Genomic DNA, 21,981 nt, shown 5'->3' on the forward strand with positions numbered 1-21,981 from the left:
TTTATTTTTTTTTTTTTTTAAGTACCTAACTGGGGTGTGTGCGTGTGTGTTTTCAAATATCGCATGTCGTTACCATAGAAACTGAGTGTTTGCTGAAGCATGTGGGTTGTGAGGTTTGCAAGGTCTTGTGTCTAGCTCTTAGACGCTTGTTAATTTCCTCTGGCCTTAAAGCTGTGTGTGTGTGTGTGTGTGTGTGTGTGTGTGTGTGTGTGTGTGTGTGTGTGCGTGTGTGTGTGTGTGGTTGTCTGAGAGCAGTGATGTGTTGTCAGGGTAAAAAGTGCAGAGAGGCACAGTCACAGATTCTGGACAGTTTTCTGGTGTGCTGTATTCTGATGGAAGATTTCAGTTGTAAAGGATAGAAGAGGCCTCTGAAAGCTGTCATCTTTAAGATTTTACATCAGCGTTCCACTATACGGACACAAGAATTTGCTTGCATCAAATAAAATAATTTGTTTTTGCCACCAACTGAATGTATACAGTAACAGTAGCCTAACTGAACAACTGTCTGTGGGTTACGTCCTGTGTTATATACACCACACTTAAAAAGTAAGTCACCAGGCTGCCTGAAACCATTAACACAGACTAAATTCATACAGTTCTAGTAGATTAACAGAGCAGTTATCTGTGTTTTACATCCTGTTAACCCAGTATTTGTTACCCTCAAGTTTGTTACCTTCAAGTTTCAAGAGAGTACTGAGTAACAGTGGACGTTCTTAGTCATTGTTCAAAGGTGTGAGTAATGGGCCAACAGTATAGAGATAAGGAGAGGAAAGAAGGTAACAGAATGAACATAAAACACAAGAATAAAATTGCACTGGAAATAGGTCTGGGGAATATGGTACAAATACTATATTCCAATATTTAAAGACATTTTCACGATACATGATATTTATCACAGACTAAAAACATCAGTAGCGACAGATTATTAAAAACTACTATTCAGATACTCTACCGTACTGAATAGTGAGTGAGTTTTATTCAACATCTGCTGCTCTTCATCTAATTAAACCAGTGTAATTACACTGTTGGTAATAAAACCTACAGCTGATCAGTGTTTATTTAGCACTAACATTATCTTCCATATGCTTAGAAAGGCATAATGTGTATCACGATACAATTTATCACAATATGATAAAATATGGTCATATTGCCCAGCCCTTCCTGTTGGTCCAGGGGATCAAACCGACAACCTTCTAGTCCAAAGTCACCAGTTCACTTTAAAAGCTTGGTAGAAGGTACAGCACTCAAACAGCATCTCTGACATCACTTTATACTCACTGGTCACTTTGTTAGAAGCCCTAATGATACAGGACTGGTCATGAAGGGGCCAGTGTCCAGCATAGTTTGATGATTTTCCATGCTAAAGCATCCTACCAGTTCAGGGTTGAGTTGAATTAAGTGTGTTTGTCATGAAGATCAAGTATTGTGTCTGTTTTTTTATCAGTTTAATATCTCATGTGTCTTCTATATGAAGACCATATATTAAACAGACTTTTTGAACAGGGAGTTGGACGAGGAGCTTGCTCCTTCTGTTCCATGCATCGACCTGGTATTGCAGTAGGGGACAGCTGTGGACAGCCTTAAGGTTAGAAAAGGTGACTTTGGACTAGAAGGTTTTCGGTTTTATCCCCTGGACCAACAGAAAGTGGGGGTAAGGGGAAGGTCTACCTCAAGAAACCATGCTTTCTCCTCTCTCAACATTGAACAAGGCACCTAACCCTTAATAAGCCATCCTCACAGGAGAGACTAAGTTTGCCGTTCTGCTGCCTGCATGTACGTAAAGATGTTACTTGGCCGGGAAACTCCCACGAAAACCTACCAGACCACTCTGTTTTTTTGAATGAACATATATAAGGTTTTGCAGGGATGGTCGCGCATCACACAGATACCATTCTTATGGTAGTTTCGCCCCTCCTCACTCAGAAAGACTACAGCTTTCAATTGAAATGCAAACATTTTAAGGACTGTTGCTTTAAGCCATCTTGCATGCTCAGAAAAGCATACTGTGACATACAACACACCCATTAACACTGATCTGCTATTTCTAAAAGCTAATAACAGGTCAGCAGTGTGTTTATTAATTAATATCATTAACATCACTGTAACTGCTCTCTTTCCAGCAGAGACATGGACCAGAACAGCTACATCTTAATGAACAAGTAGCAACTTGTAAACATACACTCACAAACACACAGACCATACAGTCCATACATCTCTCTGGGATGGAGAGGAACTTACAGATTCCTTGGCAGGAGGACTGCTATATGGATCTCAAATCCACCTCTCCAAAATCAGACAGTCGAAAGAAGATGGAAGGTAACCACACACACCTATACACACATATAATCCTAATTCTCCCTGTTGTAATAAATGGTCTCAGTCAAATTACGAAACTGACACGATGACCTTGCAATTCTATGTGTGTCTATATCAGATGCTGGTTGGCTGCACAGGCACCAGAAATCGTTGCAGCGTTTTGTCACGGCCTCTGTGTTGGTGGACGTGGTCAACCACATGAGGAAGTCGGAGCAGCTGAGCGCAGAGGGTGCGAGTGCTGTTCAGGGCAGGGGGTCTTTGGAGGATAAAGTGCACACGTTGGTGGAGTTTCTGCGCCTCAGCGATCCACAGGGCTCTGTCCTCCAGACGTACCTGCAGAATTCTCACCCTGATGAGTACAGCCTCATCACTCTGCATGGTAAGTGAGCGGACCTGGGAATTCTTCAAACGCCAAGCCTGTTTGAAGCAGGACTGAAGTGGGAAAGTGAAAACGGTTTACTCCTTTTCATGTCCACTGCAACTATGAGGCCAATGTAATGGACAAAATAGACTACGTTTTTTAGATTGAACGTTCTTGCTGGTTAAATCATGGTAAGTACTTGTAATACAATGCAATAATGCAATAAAGTAAAAATGCAATAAAGTAAATATATTTAATTTAAAATGGAAAAGAAAATTATGAGTGTGTCATTTATTATGTGACATTTTAAACACACTGTAAATTGTTACAAATATTTGAGCATTTTAATACATTTTTACATGTATTTTTTATGCTTCTGCACTACTGTGCTTTGCAATGATTGGCTGCCAATTCTGCTGTTTAATCTTTACAACTTTTTTCTTGTAATAAGGTGAAGTTTCACTGATATTATTGCCTTGAATTGAATAACTGTGATCTACCCCAACCCAAAAATGTCTAAATGTTTATTTTATCAGAAATGATCTAGAAAATGGTCAGTAGGGAGGCTGTGAAAAAAATGTGAAAATGAAAAATTAGAAAATTTAAATAAGAAAAAGAAATTTGGAATTTTACTTGAACAACTAAAAACAACCATTTGAGGCAAGTATATTGTCACTGTCCAGTGAAAAATGTGCATCTCCAAAATGGTGACTTTACAGGAAAAGGAGAAAACATTTTTGAATGGAAGTCAATGTAAAAAAAGAGCTGCTAAAGGGTTCAAACCATGGAGAAAACTAAAAATGGACAAAAATGGAGATACATGTTTTTCAGTGGACAGCAGCAAAATGAAGTATATGATATTTCAGCATGCAGACTGCATGATGCACAATTGATGTGATTAGCTAATCACAAACATTTGCAGTTACATTTGCATTTATGGCATTAAGCAGATGCTTTTATGTATTAGCGGCTTACAAAAGTGTGTACTCAGAATATTTAAAACTAGTGTCAATAGACCCCAAATTCAAGATATTGAAGCACCCAATAACCCTAATACAACAATAATGCAACAAATTGAGTTCTAGAGATTAATAAACTATGCAAAACCTGTGAAATTACGGTGGACATCATTACCAAGACATAAGAACTGATGCGTATGATTGTGTACTTGCTTTTTTTAACTGTCCTTTTTTCCTTTGTCCCTGTCTTTTTAGATTCTGTTGTTCAACAGCACAAAGACGCTCTCCTCCAGAGACTCAAAGATGGCGGTGAAAGCTTCACCCTCAAAGCCGCCAGCCCTGACCCCACCCTGTTACTGGTAGAGGGTGTATCTGACCTGCAGCAGAGAGAGCACGATCTTGTTCAAGTATCTGTCAACAGGGGAATGGGACCTTTGCATGGCCGCCCACTGGGACTGGACAGGCTGCTCGCTCCCCTAACGAGGGTTAGCACCGCCCCTCGTGTGATGCTGACAGTGGGTGTGGCTGGCAGCGGGAAGAGCCGCCTGGTTCGCCAGTTTGTCCATCTGTGGAACGCAGGCAAGATATACCCAGATCTGAGCTTGGTGATTCCTGTTGCATGCTGGGAACTGAGCAGTTTGGATCGGCTGTCTGTTGAGCGAATGCTTCGGATGGTCATGCCGTACGATAACATGGATATGATTCTGAACAGTGGTGTGTGTAAAGTGCTGCTGGTCTTTGATGGGTTGGAGGAATTCCGTGCCCCACTGGACTTCTCAGAGGCGCCAGCAACCTCCGACCCTCGCCGAGAGCTTCCAGTGTCGGACCTCATCACCAACATTGTCAGGGGCAATCTGTTACCAGGGGTCATGCTCTGGCTTCTGTCAAGGCCAGGTGTGGGATCAAAAGTACCCGCAGGACTGGTGGACCGTGTGACGGAAGTCCCACCTTTATCGCCCACACACATCCAGGATTACCTCACAAACGGCCTCAAAACGCCACAGGAAAACTCTCACACGCCTTCTCGACCGTCCACACCACATGCTCGTGATGGACATGCACCAGAGGACACCTCGCACCAGGTGTGGGATCACCTGAGCTCGCAGAAACCTTTGCTCATCCTGTGCTCTGTACCTGGCATCTGCCGCATCGTCACACCGACACTGTCCCGCCTCGTAGGGTCAGCGTCAGAGGATGTGCCTCTTCCACGGACCCTGACAGAGATATACGCTCACTATTGTTGGCCACATCTTTCTTCCACAGACTCTTCCACTGGAAACATCCGGAAGTCACTAACTACTCTGGGCCGCCTGGCCTTCTACAACCTCCTAAGGCGGCGTCACACGTTTAGCGAGGCCGAGTTACGGACTTACAGCGTCGACGTGCCGCCACCTTTAGGGACTTTGGGGCACCGTGTCCTCCAGCGTGAGCAGAGCTGGTCATCAGAATGCATCTCATGGCGCTTTGTGCATACCTCAGTGCAGGAGTTTCTCGGTGCGCTTTTTTATTACACGTCCTCTCGGCGGGCGATGTTTGATCTGTTCTCTGAAAGCGGGGTCTCGTGGCCCCGCATAGGCTTCCCCAGCCATTACCGTGCTGCCCTGCAGAAAAGCAGCACAGCCACCAATGGTAACCTGGACCTATTCATGCGCTTCCTCTCTGGAATGTTGTCTTCAGCGACAGGAGCACTGCTGGGTGGGGCTGTAGGCGTGGGCCGGGAGGAGCAGGTGACCCAGCGCACCATGGCCACGACCCTGCTCCAGAACACGGTAGCAGGTTCAGGGGGTGAGCCGGTTAGCATGCGCAGTGTTGCCACAGTGGCCTGTCTGGCTGAGCTCCAGCAGGGTGAGTGGCTGCGGTCTGTTGAGGAGGATCTGCTTGGCTGTAGGCTGCGGGGGAAGCTGAAGGGCGGCGTGTGTGCAGTGCTGGCATACCTGCTGCAGGTGTCGGACGCCTGTGCCGAAGAGACGCATTTCTCAAACTGCTTAGACTCCGCCTCCCTTAAAAGACTCCTCCCACAGCTTCTGTACTGCAGCAAGTTACGGTAATGCTCACACCAACCAGTGCCCTCCATAATGTTTGGGACAAAGACACATTTCTCCTTGATATGTCCTTCAAAATGTTCACAATTAAAACCAATCAGATGTGATTAAAGCAGACATTCCAGAAGATAATGTAAATGTACCAGTTTCACTTCTATCACTTTTCACTTCTGCTTTCAATCACTTTTGGAGTCTGTAGATGCCGTAAAAAACCATTAAAGACATCAGTCAAACCTTGAGATTAGCAAACTATCAATAAGAATAATATAAATCAGAAAAAAGAATGCACTGGTGAGCTCATTAATCAAAAAGGGACTGGTAGGCCAAGGAAGACAGATGGCAGAAGAATCCTCCCCAATCGTCTGTCTGACAAATGAGAAATGGCTTTATTAACAGAAGTACAGAGGCCACAATGTGAAATATGAACAACTAAAGAGAATGGCCAGATTATCACAGTGGGGGAAAGAGTAAAGTGTGGACTCCCCACAATCCAAAGCATACTGTACTAATCTTTATTGATGATATACCTGCTGAAAGCAGTGACACAATGCATTCTGAGGTGTATAGGAACATCTTATCTGCTCAAGTTCCAGTAAATGCCTCCAAACTTATCGGGCTGTGCTTAGTCTTACATCAAGATAATGATCCCAAACATACTTTTGCTAAGGCAATACAGGTGTTTTTCAAAAGAAAAAAAAAAACATTGTTCTTGCCATACCCGGCATTGCTATGTGTAAAACTTAATGGGGGCCTGAATTGAGGGGGGCGGTGTAAGAAGTGTTGTAATTTTAACATGGTGAATGTGCCTTGGTCTCAAACATTATAGAGGGAGCTGTAGATACACCAGTGAGACAAACAGGCAGCCCATACTCAATAGCGGTTTACAGAAATATCTGACATTTACGCATGAAAGCACTACAAGTGCGGAAGCCTGCCATTCACATTTTCACACTTGCACTGCCATGAGAACACTCTGGGCTGGGGTTAAGTCATGGGTGAATTCAACCTTTTTCACACTAGGCTCTCGGTGCATTGTGCCTATTTCATGTGCTGCACAGTTTGTACTCGGGTGCAATGTTAATGTAACCACAGTAACATGAAAAGTGTGTTTCAGGATGGAAAATAATGAATTTAAGGACGATGCAATGGAGCTTCTGGGGAGCTTACTGAGTGCCAAAGACTGCCACATTCAGTCCTTAAGGTATACACACTTTCTCATTCACGTCTTCTCTACTGTCCTATTACTGTACACAGGTCTGTCCCATTGCTGTGTCTCGACGTTTCCAATGAGAAGCACATCCACCATATACAAACACTGGCAGTCAAAAGCAATTGCTTCTGCAAAGGTTGCTTTTTGTAAGGACCACAGGCTCATCCAGGAATCATACACAACCAAGAGTATGTTGGTACTTTGTAGGTTCCTCCTTTGGTTTGGATGATCGCCTCACGTCGCTTTGTCAAGTTTTCAGAATGTTTTCCTAAAATGATCTAAAGGAACATCCTCCCACACGTTCTTCGCTGCTCCTCAACCCACTCCCTCACTTACACAGTGGTGCAGTATCTGGTGTTTAAAAAAAAACACACATTTAAAACACTGGTACAGGACAAATGAACATCAGAGCAACTGTATTTGACCAATGTTCATGTAAATGTAAGAGGCACTGTTCAAACATAGCTTGGTGGATGAGTATGTGCTTCTGGGTTGGGGAGGGGTTTCCCTGGTCTGTGTTTTTTGCTGACTGACTGCTAATAATTCGGTCACTCACTTTCTCTCTCTGTCTCTCACGCTGTCTCTCACTCTGTCCAGTTTGGCAGATAGCTCCATTAGCAGCAAGGGGATCAAACCACTGAGCCGAGCCCTTTTGGTCAATCGCACGCTTACCGCACTGGAGTAAGTCTATACAGTGTATTTTGTGTGTGTGTGTGTGTGTGAGAGAGAGAGAGAGAGAGAGAGAGAGAGGGAGAGTTCAAAACCCAGCTAACATGCCTATATGGGGCCAACATGGTTAACCCAAATGGCAACCGGTAGTTTTGTCCTTGGGTTTAATGTTGGCCCCACATATGGATGCCCTCCAAGGTCCGTGATGGGTCCAGGAGGAGGTTAAGAATGGGCCCTGTCTGGGTTGTATTATGCCAATGGGGCCTAGATGGGTCCTATGTGAAATTAGGTTTGGCTGTAACGATAGGATTCATTTGGGAAGCCCAATGGGTCCCAGTAAGAACACATGTACAAACCCATTTAGAGCCCATGTCCACCTGGAACCCACCTACACTGTAAAAGAGTTCCTTCACTACAAAAGGTTCCTTGAGCGATGCCATAGAAGAACCACTTTTGTAATGAAAGATGTGACCGTTAAATTAATAAAGAATCTTTGCATCAAGAAAACAATTTGGGGGACCTATAAAGGTTCTTCACACTCATGACAAACATGGTTCTTTATGGAACCACAAGTGGTTTTTCTATGTCATAACTCTAAGAGCCATTTTAGCACCTTTGTTTTTATGAGTGTAGCCCACATCCCACTCATGTGAGCCTGAACATGAACATGTTGGCTTTGAAGTTTGGTATCAATGTTTTTAATTCTGTACAAATATGCATATTAGGAAGATTAAAAGAATTAACGATGCCCTCCATGATGAACAGACCTAAAGATCCTTATGGAACTTCAAAACTTTGAGAACTTATGAAATTAAATATAAAAAAATAATGAAATAATATTCAGGGTGCCTCATGTTTCAAAAGTGGTGATCAAATCTCAAGGCAGGTCACTGAGATTATTATTAATAAGTAATGGAAGTATAGAATTAATAATTTATTAATGTCTTGTTTTGTTGGCAAACGTGAAAAAATTAGTAAAACACTCAAACATGTGTTTTGTTGTGTAGTTTATCATGTTTACACCAGCCTATATGATATGATTTATTATTGAATCTCTTTACCATCCATGTGATCCCAAACACAATGATGTTGAAGTCTGGACTCTGGGGTGGCCTGATCATTCTGCTGTGAACAACAGAAGCTTCAGTTTTATTTAGAAGTTTTTTTTTCTATTTTTCTTGTCTCATGTTTTTTTTATCTAGTTTTCCTTGACATTCCTGTTCCCTATGCAAGTGTCTTATCTCCTCTCCTGCAAAAAAAGTATAACTTGCACTTAATGGTTGTTTTGACTGAAAATGAGAATATCTGAGGGATGTTCATGGACCTTTGCACGATGCTGTAGTTTAACGTTAATAAATTTATTTTAAGGCTTTAAATGTAGACCTTTTGGCTTTTTGATAATAGTCTCCATGGCAACAACATCGGCACCAAAGGAGCGAAGATACTGGCTGAGGCCCTGAGAATGAACCAGATCATTGTGTCAATCAAGTAAGTTTCCACTGGACATTATCACAGAGCATTCATTTTGTTGCTGTCATGCAAAAACCTTGTATCTCCAAAATGACTTTACAGGAGAAGGATGCTGTTTTGGAGCATTTCTACAGGTCCGTTCATTAGAGATGTTTAAATTAATGAAAAAACAAAACAAAACAAAACAAAAACAACCAAATAAAAAACAAGCAAAAATGGAGATACAAGTTTTTCACAATATTTACAACCTGACTTGAAGGCAGCATTTGAACACGTGTCATCCTCAAGGTATCATAGTAAGTTATTTATGTCCAGAAAGTAACTCAAAGTGTTCTGTTATATCTGTCTGAAAATGTCATGTATTATTATTATCATATAATATTATATACACTGTGTGCAGAATTATTAGGCAAATTAGTATTTTGATCACATCATCCTTTTTATACATGTTGTCCTACTCCAAGCTCTATAGGCTTGAAAGCCAACTACCAATCAAGTAAATCAGGTGATGTGCATCTCTGTAATGAGAAGGGGTGTGGTCTAATGACATCAACACCCTATATAAGGTGTGCTTAGTTATTAGGCAACTTCCTTTCCTTTGGCAAAATGGGTCAGAAGAGAGATTTGACGGACTCTGAAAGGTCAAAAATTGTGAGATGTCTTGCAGAGGGATGCAGCAGTCTTAAAATTGCCAAACTTTTGAAGCGTGATCATTGAACAATCAAGCGCTTCATGGCAAATAGCCAACAGGGTCGCAAGAAACGTGTTGAAAAAAAAAGGCGCAAAATAACTGCCCATGAATTGAGGAAAATCAAGCGTGAAGCTGCCAAGATGCCATTTGCCACCAGTTTTGCCATATTTCAGAGCTGCAACGTTACTGGAGTATCAAAAAGCACAAGGTGTGCGATACTCAGGGACATGGCCAAGGTAAGGAAGGCTGAAAAACGACCACCTTTGAACAAGAAACCTAAGATAAAACGTCAAAACTGGGCCAAGAAGATATCGTAAGACTGATTTTTTAAAGGTTTTATGGACTGATGAAATGCGAGTGACTCTTGATGGGCCAGATGGATGGGCCCGAGGCTGGATCAGTAAAGGGCAGAGAGCTCCGCTCCGACTCGGACGCCAGCAAGGTGGAGGTGGGGTACTGGTATGGGCTGGTATCATCAAAGATGAACTTGTGGGACCTTTTCGGGTTGAGGATGGAGTGAAGCTCAACTCCCAGACCTACTGCCAGTTTCTGGAAGACACCTTCTTCAAGCAGTGGTACAGAAAGAAGTCGGCATAGTTCAAGAAAAACATGATTTTCATGCAGGACAATGCTCCATCACATGCATCCAAATACTCCACAGCGTGGCTGGCCAGTAAGGGTCTAAAAGAAGAACAAATGATGACATGGCCCCCTTGTTCACCTGATCTGAACCCCATAGAGAACCTGTGGTCCCTCATAAAATGTGAGATCTACAGGGAGGGAAAACAGTACACCTCTCTGAACAGTGTCTGGGAGGCTGTGGTGTCTGCTGCACGCAATGTTGATCGTAAACAGATCAAGCAACTGACAGAATGTATGGATGGAAGGCTTTTGAGTGTCATCGTAAAGAAAGGTGGCTATATTGGTCACTGATTTGTTTTTGGTTTTGTTTTTGAATGTCAGAAATGTTTATTTCTAAATTTTGTGTTATATTGGTTTACCTGGTGAAAATAAACAAGTGAGATGGGTATATATTTGTTTTTTATTAAGTTGCCTAATAATTCTGCACAGTAATAGTTACCTGCACAAACAGATATCCTCCTAAGATAGACAAATCTAAAAAAAGCCCACTCCAACTTCCAAAAATATTAAGCTTTGATATTTATGAGTCTTTTGGGTTGATTGAGATCATAGTTGTTGTTCAATAATAAAAAGAATCCTCTCAAATACAACTTGCCTAATAATTCTGCACACACTGTATAAGTGTATAGAGTTGTTATGGTGTGCCAAAATGATTTAGATTTTTGTACATTTATATTTATTTTTTATTTTTAATTATTAATGAAAAAAGTAAGATGATTCAATATATGTTTGTTTCTTCACCATTATTACAATATATATATATATATATATATTGAAGACATGAAATGATCTAAGCATTTGCCCACATTTATTACTACTTAAAATATTTAAAAAGAAAATCAGGTGATTCAGAGGATTAGAACTTTAGAGCTTGTCTTATTTAAACATTACAATAATTGGTAAAGTGAGTGGTAATACCATGGTGAGATCCAAAAAGGCAGATAAGACTGGGGTGAGATTTTAGAGGATTTTAAGACACTTAGAAATCAGACGTTCTGCTGCTCGCTAAATTATTTACACGTCAAACAACTGCCAACATGGCCAGGTCAGGCCGTCCTAGCGCACTGCAAGTTTTACTGTGAAGAGGAATGGGAAAATGAATGAGTATTACATTTTTAATTAGTTTTAATCTCAATTCAGCCATTATTAAAACTATGAACCCATAGAATGTGAAAAGGAAGGCATCCAACCATGCTGTGCTGAATGTATTTTAAATAAATATAAATGACAAATATAAATAAAGGTGTTTGTACAGTGCCTTTGATGTAGATTTAATGACAAGAACCAAAATATGGATTTGTGTGCAAAGCTGAAGTGTGTGTATACATGTGTGTGTGTGTGTGTGTGTGTGTGTGTAGTCTCCAGAGTAACCATATTGAGGATGAGGGGGCTCGAGCTCTGGCCGAGGTGCTGCAGTCCAACCGGAAACTCATATCACTAAAGTAAGTCTGTATGTGGATGTGTGTGTGTGGGGGGGGGGGGGGAGGGGGGGGGGGGGCTTTCCATATTTAAAATGTAAGGCTCAAATTATCCAAAATGTTTATTATTACCATATCAGATTGTGTATTCATATGTGTGTGTGTGTTTGTGTTTTTTGGATTGTAGTGTTCAAAAAAACAGCATTGGCCCAGACGGAATTAAGAGAATTGCAGAGTCCCTAAAAAAGAACCAGATTCTACAAGACTTCAAGTAGGAAGTGTGTGTGTGTGTGTGTGTGTGTGTGTGTGTGTGTGTGTGTGTGTGTCTGCATTTTTGCAAGCACGCATGCATGCATGTGTGGAGGGGGCGGGGGTGGACCTGCATCCCACTAGCATAACCCACTTCTGACACATAGTATAATACATTTAGTTAGTATAGGTACATTTGCCTCTGTGTCTATGTGTAAATGTACCTACCTCAATTAATGTAAATTAATATGAAGACAATAAATAGAATCAGCACATAATCTATCCTGAACAGGTCTGAATAAGACACACACTACTCATATTTGTTTGTTTGTTTGTTTTGTTTACTGCATATGTCCCACAATTTGTATCTCTACTTTAATCTCACTCCATGTTCTTCATTCTGCCTGCTCTGTATCTCAAGGCTTTAGTAGATATCATCACTGTCATTGTTGCATAAAAAGAAAAGGCAAATTCAAAGAAATCTGCAGGGAGATTTCTCCAGACCTCCAAAATTCATAAATTTTTGTCCTCATTTGAATCTGGCATTCAACTTTCAATTTCCATTGAAAGTTAAGAGGCTGTTTTTCATCTTCTATAAAGTGATAATTTTGGAGACATGAGGTTTTTGCTTGATATGATGATGTATCGCCTTACGTACGGATCCACATGGCTAGCAGATCAGGTCAAATTGAAGAAAAGTGTTCGGACCCAGCCAGCTGTCAGCGGTTTGCTCCAGTAGCCTGACCTATACACTGCCTCACAAAACACTGAGCTCCAAAATAAAGCCAATATTTCTATAGAAATGCACTGAAATACACAACAGAATTCACTCAAATCTGTTGTCATTCACCGATTTACTGAATGCAATATCATAATGACATATGGGTGACATATGTGTACACATTAAATACTTTAAAAGGACCATATCCATAATTTTTCTGATATTTTATGTTGTCCCCTGAGGGCCACAAATGATATTTTTATGGGATTATATTCTAAAAACCATTTTCCATCTTTTTCTAATCCCTTAGAATTAAAAAGGCCATTTTGTTACTGACCTCTGGTCTGATTGGCTGCGCTGTGTTATGCTCTATGTTGTAAGAAGTCCAGGCTCCTGGAAAAGTCCAGGACTAACCTGTAGGCTGTATAGGTGGATGTATGTGGAGCAGGACAATGGATAATGTACATACTACAATTTTTAAAAAAGCAAGCACAATATGAGCCTTTTAACTGGGTATGTATGTGTAAAGGTGTGGGTCCTCACTTACGTCTGTCTGTAATATGACGTTGTTTTTTTTTAGTGTATCGAGTAACCACTTGGGCGACCTTGGCACAGTAGCCCTGGCACAAGCTCTTGTGGTCAACCATACACTCAGCACTCTCAGGTAACACACACACACACACACACACACACACACAGGACAGTACACTTATTGCTAAACTATGAAAAAGGTAGCAGTTGTAAACTCTTAGTTTTTGTCTCCGTCAGTCTCCAGAGTAACTCAGTCAGTGACAGGGGCATGGAGGCCCTTACCAAGGCCCTGCGCTGCAACAAAGGCCTGACCACTCTGAAGTGAGTTTGTGTGCATGTGTGTGTGTATATATGTGTGTGCACTCTGTGGGCCCACTTTAACCCCTTAACACTGCAAGGCTTATTACACACTAAGGTGTATTATTCAGTAACTACAGAGACTTCTGTACAAACTGGTGGGGCTATTTCTATTTCTATTCTTTGGTAACAGCAGTTTGTAGTAACACTTTACCAATACCATAAGTATTGTGAGGGGTTCATAGAAAAGCATGACATTTGATGTGTGTGTGTGTGTGTGTGTGTGTGTGTGTACAGCCTAAGGGAGAACTCTATAGGCGTTGAAGGTGCCAAGGCCATTGCCCGAGCCTTACAAGAGAACAACACACTCAGAGAACTTGAGTAAGTACTTTTTTTCTCTCTGTGCTGCAACAAAACTGCTGTAATAAAAACTCTGCAAAACCTTCAGCTCTCCAGCTGTTTGACCTTATTCCCCTCATTGAATTGAGTATTGATCATGTCCACTGGGTGGCCAAGAAAAGAATAAAAGAATAATGTAAAAGAATAATAACTTTCTGAAAGCTGATTAAAAAAAGGTATGGTCATAACACTGCACTTTAGAAATTTACCATAAACTGCTCAGAAAGTTGTAATAAAAATAATAACATTTCATCCCCAAACAATTATATTTTTGTTAAAGGGCAAAAACTTGCATCTATGTTGCCCCAAAAAGCATGTGTGACCACTCAGTTGACTTGCCCAGTTAGGGTAAATGTCCTTGCTAGATTGAATTGTAGGTGTTTTACCTTCAGATATATCTGAAGGTAAAAGATATATATATATTAGCAATTTGCTCCTTACATAATAAGATATAAGCTAGTGGTCTTCATTATTTCTGCCATAGCTGAGCCTCACTGAAGAAGTTCTATATCTACAGCTATCTAGATATGTAGGTCATTCAAAACATTTCATTTTACTCTGGCAGATGTGTTTATGTATGGATATGAGGTTAGTATTGATGGGATGGGCACATTTGTCAGTGGTTTTGTTTGGTTTTAGTTCTATTGTATTACAGTGACTGTTCTGTAATACTTGTTGTTTCATGTGTAGACTTACCCTGTCTGGGCAAGTCAACCGGCTGGTCGCATTCGGTATCCGCCTCCTGAATGGGTCTTTTGAGAAAAATAACTACTAACTGTTATTAGCCATGAATGTCTTCTCTTAGTTTGAGCCATGGTTTTCACAGCATTTGTTGTTAAAGATGATCAGAGAGTTGTCAATAGAAAAAGCAAGCAATTTTAAAGCAGAGGAAAGAGGGAAAATTGATCAGAGCCATTACAACAGTTGGCCAAGAAAAACAATGGTAGATGATGACCATAAGAGAGAGAGAGCTGTGAAGGAAAAGCCAAAAACAACAGTGTCTTCACTGTTTTGAACATGTTTAGATGTAAATATTAGGAAATAAAAGCTAAAATCCTGAATTATATCTCATAATTATCTGCTGATCTCAAACCCAGTTGTCTTCAGTGTCTAGCAAAATCAAAACAATTGGCCTTGCCTTCTGTTCTTCTGTTTCCTCTGTACTGTCAAATGGAACTGTATATATACAAAATCACCCCCACAATAAGACAACAAAAATCTTCTCTGGAAGTCAATGTAAAAAAATATTTGATTCCAAGTCACTTTGGAGCATTTCTACTGGTCCAGTCATCATGAAATTTAGAGACACAATGTAAAGAAAATAGAGCTTCAAGATTGGACAGCGATGAGATATAGATATATGTGCGTGTGTGTGTATATGTTATTTACTTTGTGGGGGATGTTGTGGTCAGTTCTGCAGGATGTTTAATCGGCTATGTATGATGTGTGTGTGTGTGTGTGTGTGTGTGTGTGTGTGTGTGTGTGTGTGTGTGTGTGTGTGTGTGTGTTAGCCTCACTGCTAATCTTCTCCATGACGAAGGAGTGACTGCCATCGCTGAGGCAGTAAAAGCCAACAGAGCACTCAGATCCTTACAGTAAGTCATTCATTAACTTGGAAAATATTCAACCTCATTAGAAGTAATCCGATTCCTCTAGATTCAGAATGACACTTTAATATTCTGTGCTGTCTGACCTTCAAAATGAATTCATTTTAAGTGGTCTTGGTGTTTTGACATAAAGAAATAGTTTGCAACAAAGAATTACTCATTTAAAATATGCCATGTAACCCCTGTGCTGTGTAAGAAATGACCTTAATGAGGACGCAGTTGGCTTACAATTACTGAGAAAGTCTACCTTCCTTAATAAAAGATCCCCTTAATTCATTTATTAATAATCAGAGTGTGAATCTGAAGGGAAGCTGTGAAGGCCAAAGAGATTCTAAGGAAAGTCATAAGTGAGCAGATAAATATATATAAATATTAGCAAATATTTGCACTGTCTAGACAAGGCCGTCACGTAAAAATAAAAAGGGGACTTACGAGGAAAGCCACAAATAGACCACCAATCACCTTTGAGGAGCTACAGAGTTCAATGGCTAAGACCGGATTCTTGGTCAGTGGTTACCAGTCAACAATATGGTAACACGAGCTCTGCATACAATAAGCAATAAGTAGAGACTGGCAAGATAGAAGCCAAGAGCAAGTCTGCAGTTTGCAAGGAAGCACCAGGGTGACCCAGCTAAAATGTTAAATAAGGTTTTGTTAAAAAATGCTGTGTGGCGCAGACTAAACACAGCCCATTCCTTAACAAACAGGAAAGGCCATGTGATGCAAATTGTATAGCGTCATAAATACTCAGTCCTCAGACATAGTTCCAACAGTCAGTGGCCAGAAGTTGAGTTTGTAAAATTGATGCCCACAAAGAAAGAGAAGACTATAAGAAGATATCAAGTTGTTCTCAGGTAGCCGTTTCCTTGATGTGTCGAAGAAACAGCAGTTCACAAAAACAGTGGAGGTCCAGAAACCAGGTAGACTTTTAGAGATGTGGTGCACTATTCTACTGTGCAGCAACACCTGCGCAACTATGAAATTCAACTACAAGCATCATGCATTGTGGAAAGAAGTATTGTAAACTGAGTAGTTATGTTTGGAGAACAGGGGGAATCTTGGGAATTATTTTAGTAGGGCAAAACATACTTTCCACTAAAGTCATTTAGTTCAGCCCGCATTGCGTATCTGTCTGTAGATGCACTGTGACCAAGATTCACTTTCTTTTTGCATGTTCTGCATGTGTCATTCTAATGTATGTGTGTGCTTGTGTGTGTGTTAGCCTCCAGTGGAACTTTATGAAGGGTGGTGCCGCTAAAGCTCTAGCTCAATCCCTCCACAGCAACACAAGCATCCAGCTCTTGGAGTGAGTCCCTATACTTCTATCTCTTCTATGCTACATGATTCTCTCTACCTGCATTACACTGCTAGATCATGACTCCTTACCTAAAGAAATGTACATTTACCTGGGTCCAGTGTCACATAAGCATCTTAGTGCTTAGTTAATATCCATCTGTATAGAGTATCCAACTGCTATATCCAACTGCTACAGTCTTTAGTGTGATGCTTGCGCCACCATATAAGGATCATCATAAGTGCTAAGATGCTGTTGGGAAACCCAGAGCAGTAAGCATACAGTTATGGTGAGAATTTTACACTTCATACACTCATCATGGACATGGATGTGATGGTGACATGGGCTTTTAGTGATGTCTTTGAGCTGTACTTTTTCTGGGGCAGAATAATTATAATAATAATAATAATATTTTAAAAAAGCTTGATTTTTGAGGTTGTCTATACAGGGTTAAATTTACAGGGTCAGAAATGCACATACACTCACTTAAATTAAATTATTATATCAGTGGTGTAGAAAGTTTCATAATGTCTTGCTAAGCTCTCTTAACTTCCTGTTAGTGATCATGATAGACTACAGCTAAACACAGCAACCCCAAGAACACTGTGCCAACTGTTAAGCACGGTGGTGATAGCATCACCTGCCTGTTTTGCTGCCTGTGAAACTGGTACATTACACAAAGTTGTTTCAATAATGAAGGAGGAAGACAAGGTTGAGCCTTCGACACAATTGGGTGTTCTAACAGGACAGTGACCCCAAACACACATCAAAACACATGTTTGGTTAGAAGAAACCTTATGTGAACATTCCAAATGTTACATCTTTTGGTTCTTAGAAAGTTCAATCTTTCAGATTAGCTGGACGTTCCTAGAACGTTTTTTGAATACAGGCTTTTCACACTTGGTAGGCGTGTTTTCAAAAAGTAATGCAAGTTCCTCGTTTAAGGATTCAAGGATTCAAGGAGACTTTATTGTCATTCGCATCACATGTGGTACATGGGGTGGAACGAAATTGTGGTACCCAAGGACCCAGTTTTACCCAGACAGCAGTACTTAAATAAATAAAATATACATAAATATATAAAAATATATGTAAAAATGAAAATAAATACACTTTTAAAATAATACACTTTTTTGTCATCAGTGTAAATTCAGAAAATAATGAATTCTATGTTTGAATAAATACTCCAATTCTAAAGTTTGGAAAATGTTTTATAACACATTTATTAAATATTATTTATGCACCAGATACTATTAGGTGAGCACCAGATACTCGATGGAGGATGCATGCCAAATGTCAGGCCCTGGATCCAAGAGGAGTTTAGCTCAGATATCTGTATCTGGTATCTGGTGTTCACCTAATAGATAATATTTAATAAATGTTTTACATACACCATGTCTTTTAGTGGGGCCGTATGCATCAGTATATTTTATTTATTATATTTGTAGTTTTGAGAAAGCTACCACAGATATTTCCATAATGTTAGTATTTGTCGAACATGGAACATTGTGTAAGGAACGTTCTAATAACATTCTGCACAGGGCAGCCTTCCTTGAACCTTTTAAAAACATTGCTAAGCGTTCTTATAACACTCTCTGCTAGCTGAGTAAGCTATGTAAACAACTGTATATTTGTTCAAACAAATGTTAACAAGAAGAAATACAACCCTGTGGTCCTCAAACTGTATTCTTCAGACCAATACATCCGTACCTTTACTGACAGTCAACACATTCTGACTACGACTTGGCAGGACTTTTAAGTCTTATAGGTGGAGAGGTGAGGCCTCAATGGATGTCCATGCATTTATCAGTATTTGTTTTTCTAGGCTATGTAGTGTTTTACTGGCAGAAACACATTTACTGGGATGAATAGTTTTTAACAGAACGTATGACTGCCTAAGAATGACACAGTACTGTAGCTTGTGTTCATGTATATGTGTGTGTTTAGTTTGCAGGAAAATGCTCTGGGTGATGAAGGTGTTGTCTCATTGGCTGGCGCTCTAAAGACCAACTCTGCTCTCGCAGTGCTCTAGTGAGTGAGAAACACACACACACACACACACACACACACAAACACACACACACACGCTCATGCATGCAGACAGCTGTGGGTGCAGTATGTGGTCTACTGGAAAGTAGCATTGTCAGTAAATAGGTCAGGTCATGGACAGAGACATGAGCTTCCTGTGTTTTTGCTCATTCAGGTTTGATGGAACTCGAAAATGATTGATTATGTGATCGCAAACATGCTTGTGCAAATACATTACACCTACAACATCCATAATATTGACATTTATTGACATATAAACATCCCCAAAATCTTTGTGTGTGTAGTCTTCAAGGTGTGTCTGCAGGCCAGGCCGGAGCTGTGGCGTTGGCTGAAGCTCTAATGGTCAATCAAACTCTTCACACACTGGAGTGAGTCATTGTCTCTTGTATTTCCTCTCCCCTCCCTGTCATTGAGGTTCTTTTTATACACTACACGCCCACTTTATTAAAACCCCCAGTTGGAGGACAGTTACAGACCATCTGTTGTGACCATTCATTACTGGTCAGTTTCTGGCCGCAGGACCACTGTTGAGAAGGTATTACGTGGGTGGTGGAGCATTCTCCACACAGCAGTGACACTGACCTGGCAGAAGCATTGTAGTGTGTTGTAGAGATGATGTATCAGCAGTTAAACTGCTCTAAAATAAGTGGTTATATATTAAAGCTAGGTTAAAAGTAGTCGACCAACCAGAACTATCCAGCCAAGAGCAGCTGCAGTGGTCAAAAACTGACCATAGTTAATGGGTGGCTTACATTAATTGTGCATCAAAAGATGGGCTACAGTCTAGCAAGGTGGATCTACAAGACAGGGCCAGTGAGTGTACGCAGATCAGCCGTAACATTAATATTGAGTAGCCTACACATCATATCTGACCATTCAAGGTATGGACTCCACAAGACCTTAGCAGGACCTTTAAGTGGGGCCTCCATGGACCATAAATGCCCATGACCCTGAGGCTGACTAATGCATACCATATAACCCTCACAAGACCTGCCTGATATTTTGGAGATGTTCTGACCCATCACGTCTAGCCATCACATTTTGGCTCTTCAAAGTGGCTCAGATTCTTATGAAGTGCTTTTCACTTCTGTCAGTGGTGTTAATGTTATGGTTGCTCGGTATCTATCAGTCACATTGTATGTGGCTGTTTAATTTGACCCCCCTTTAAATCAAATGCTGTTTGTTCTCACATGTGCTCAGTCTTCGTGGCAACTCCATTGGAATGGGTGGGGCCAAGGCTCTCTCCAGCGCTCTGAAAACCAATAGGAGTTTGAGAAGTTTAAAGTAAGTAATGCACTGCTTCATGAGCCTGTGTGTGTAGTGTATCAATATCAGCGATTATGAGACACGTCTTCTGTCCGTATAGCCTTCAGGAGAACTCTTTAGAGATGGATGGAGCCATCTTCATTGCCACTGCACTACGAGGAAACCACCAACTCACGTACATTAAGTAAGTGTCTAACATTTTTGATGACATTGCTAAAGACAAAAGAGCTCCTGGCAAAGATTCCAAGCTGTGCCACAATGTCCTTCGACCAGAAGCATTGCGGGAACGCAGCTTTTGCCTCCAGGGCCAAAGAGCACTGTTTGTGGTGGGCCAAGGGCTTAGCATTACACTGTACATTGGATATCAGGTCATATTTTACTTGCTTAGTGATTGACAGAAAATTTTGACCAGAGGTGCCTAAACTTTTGCATGCCGCTATACAGTCACTAGGTGTGGGAATGGGCTTAGGGTCACTTTGTAGGGTCACCAAACAAACGTGCCACACTGTGGGCAGCCCTGGCTTAGAAGAGTGTCAGAATTAGATGGCTCTACAGCCCAGTGGATTTCCTGCCATACAGTCTGTGTGTCCCCAAGTCCATAGAAGTGTGGGTGTTTATGAACTAGAAACTAGAAATGTATGTTTGTGGACATATGTATTCATGGCTCTTCTTTCTCAGTCTCCAGGGCAATGGAATTGGCGAGTCAGGGGCAAAGGTTGTTTCGGACGCCATAAGAACAAATGCAATGGAATGTGTTGTGGACATATAACGCACCCAATTACAGCGCCTTCCGTGATGTTTGGGACAAAGACACATTGTTCCTTGACATGTCCCTCTGCTCCACAGTCCAATTTACAACCAAACCAATCAGATGTGATTAAAGTACGCATTTCAGACTGTAATTTAAGGGCATCTGCATACATTTCAGGTCCACCATGTTAAAATTACAACACTTTTTACACCACTACCCTCCCCCCCTTTATTTCAGGGCACCATAATGTTTGGGACACAGCAATGACAGGTGTAGTAACGTGGCCATGTTTAGTAATGACTGCTGGAAGTCTGCAATCCACAAACATCACCAGGTGCCGATCTTCAGATCTTGCTCGCTTCAGGGCTTTGTTCCCTTGGGATCTTCTTTTCAGACTTTGCAGTATGTTTGGGACCATTATCTTGCTGTAAGATGAGTTTGCAGGCATTTACTGGAACTTGTGCATACAGGATGTTTCCTATACACCTCAGAAATCATAGTGTTACTGCCTTCAGCAGGAACATCAATGGAGATAAGTACACCAGTCCCTGTGGCAGATATACGTGCCCAAGCCATGACACCTGCTCCACATACCTACCTCCAGAATTCTGCAGGCTCTTTTAAGTACTTTTTAAACTGGAATTTGGCCAGTCTGTTTAGTTGTAGCCTCTGTATTTCTGTTTATGAATATCTCTGACAAAGACACACATGTTGAACAATGGCATCTACAGACTCCAAAGGTGATTGGAAGCTTAGAAGCAAGCCATGGTATCTTATCCCTGCACTAATGCAGCAATGGAACACAGCAGAAGCCAAACGTCCCAAACATTATGTTGTCCTAAAATGAGCGGGAGGGTGTAATTTCAACATGGGGAAACTGAAATGCACGCATAACATTATGGGCACTGTATATCTCATTTAGATTATTTATTAATTTGTCAGTTTATCATTTGGGTTCAATTTCTTACTGTATAATAATATTTGTATTATATATTTTTTTATTAACGTTTTCATATTTTTTAAAATAAAAAAAAGTGAA

The 21,981-nt window shown here is 40.8% G+C and overlaps 1 protein-coding gene and 1 non-coding gene across 3 annotated transcripts in view; both read left to right on the forward strand.

The window, feature by feature from the left end:
- nlrc3 (NLR family, CARD domain containing 3) overlaps positions 1 to 21,937 on the forward strand; it is a 25,023-nt gene extending 3,086 nt beyond the window's left edge. The window contains exons 2-19 of one of the 2 annotated variants that reach the window (XM_072680144.1): positions 2,121 to 2,316; positions 2,435 to 2,695; positions 3,892 to 5,680; positions 6,793 to 6,879; positions 7,486 to 7,569; positions 8,962 to 9,045; positions 11,719 to 11,802; positions 11,966 to 12,049; positions 13,329 to 13,412; positions 13,517 to 13,600; positions 13,874 to 13,957; positions 15,487 to 15,570; positions 16,805 to 16,888; positions 18,824 to 18,907; positions 19,210 to 19,293; positions 20,126 to 20,209; positions 20,292 to 20,375; positions 20,870 to 21,937. In XM_072680144.1, the coding sequence (XP_072536245.1) occupies positions 2,223 to 2,316; positions 2,435 to 2,695; positions 3,892 to 5,680; positions 6,793 to 6,879; positions 7,486 to 7,569; positions 8,962 to 9,045; positions 11,719 to 11,802; positions 11,966 to 12,049; positions 13,329 to 13,412; positions 13,517 to 13,600; positions 13,874 to 13,957; positions 15,487 to 15,570; positions 16,805 to 16,888; positions 18,824 to 18,907; positions 19,210 to 19,293; positions 20,126 to 20,209; positions 20,292 to 20,375; positions 20,870 to 20,960 (3,414 nt within the window). In that variant the 5' untranslated portion in view covers positions 2,121 to 2,222 and the 3' untranslated portion in view covers positions 20,961 to 21,937. The remainder of the gene's footprint in view (positions 1 to 2,120; positions 2,317 to 2,434; positions 2,696 to 3,891; positions 5,681 to 6,792; positions 6,880 to 7,485; positions 7,570 to 8,961; positions 9,046 to 11,718; positions 11,803 to 11,965; positions 12,050 to 13,328; positions 13,413 to 13,516; positions 13,601 to 13,873; positions 13,958 to 15,486; positions 15,571 to 16,804; positions 16,889 to 18,823; positions 18,908 to 19,209; positions 19,294 to 20,125; positions 20,210 to 20,291; positions 20,376 to 20,869) is intronic. The other variant, XM_072680145.1, reaches the window with a different exon arrangement.
- LOC140556668 (U2 spliceosomal RNA) lies at positions 1,401 to 1,583 on the forward strand. Its single transcript, XR_011979749.1, has one exon. It is a non-coding gene; the product is annotated as a U2 spliceosomal RNA (small nuclear RNA).
- Positions 21,938 to 21,981: the final 44 nt, after the last annotated feature.

This window comes from Salminus brasiliensis, chromosome 5 (genome assembly GCF_030463535.1).
Source record: "Salminus brasiliensis chromosome 5, fSalBra1.hap2, whole genome shotgun sequence".
NCBI classification, from domain to species: Eukaryota; Metazoa; Chordata; class Actinopteri; order Characiformes; family Bryconidae; genus Salminus; species Salminus brasiliensis.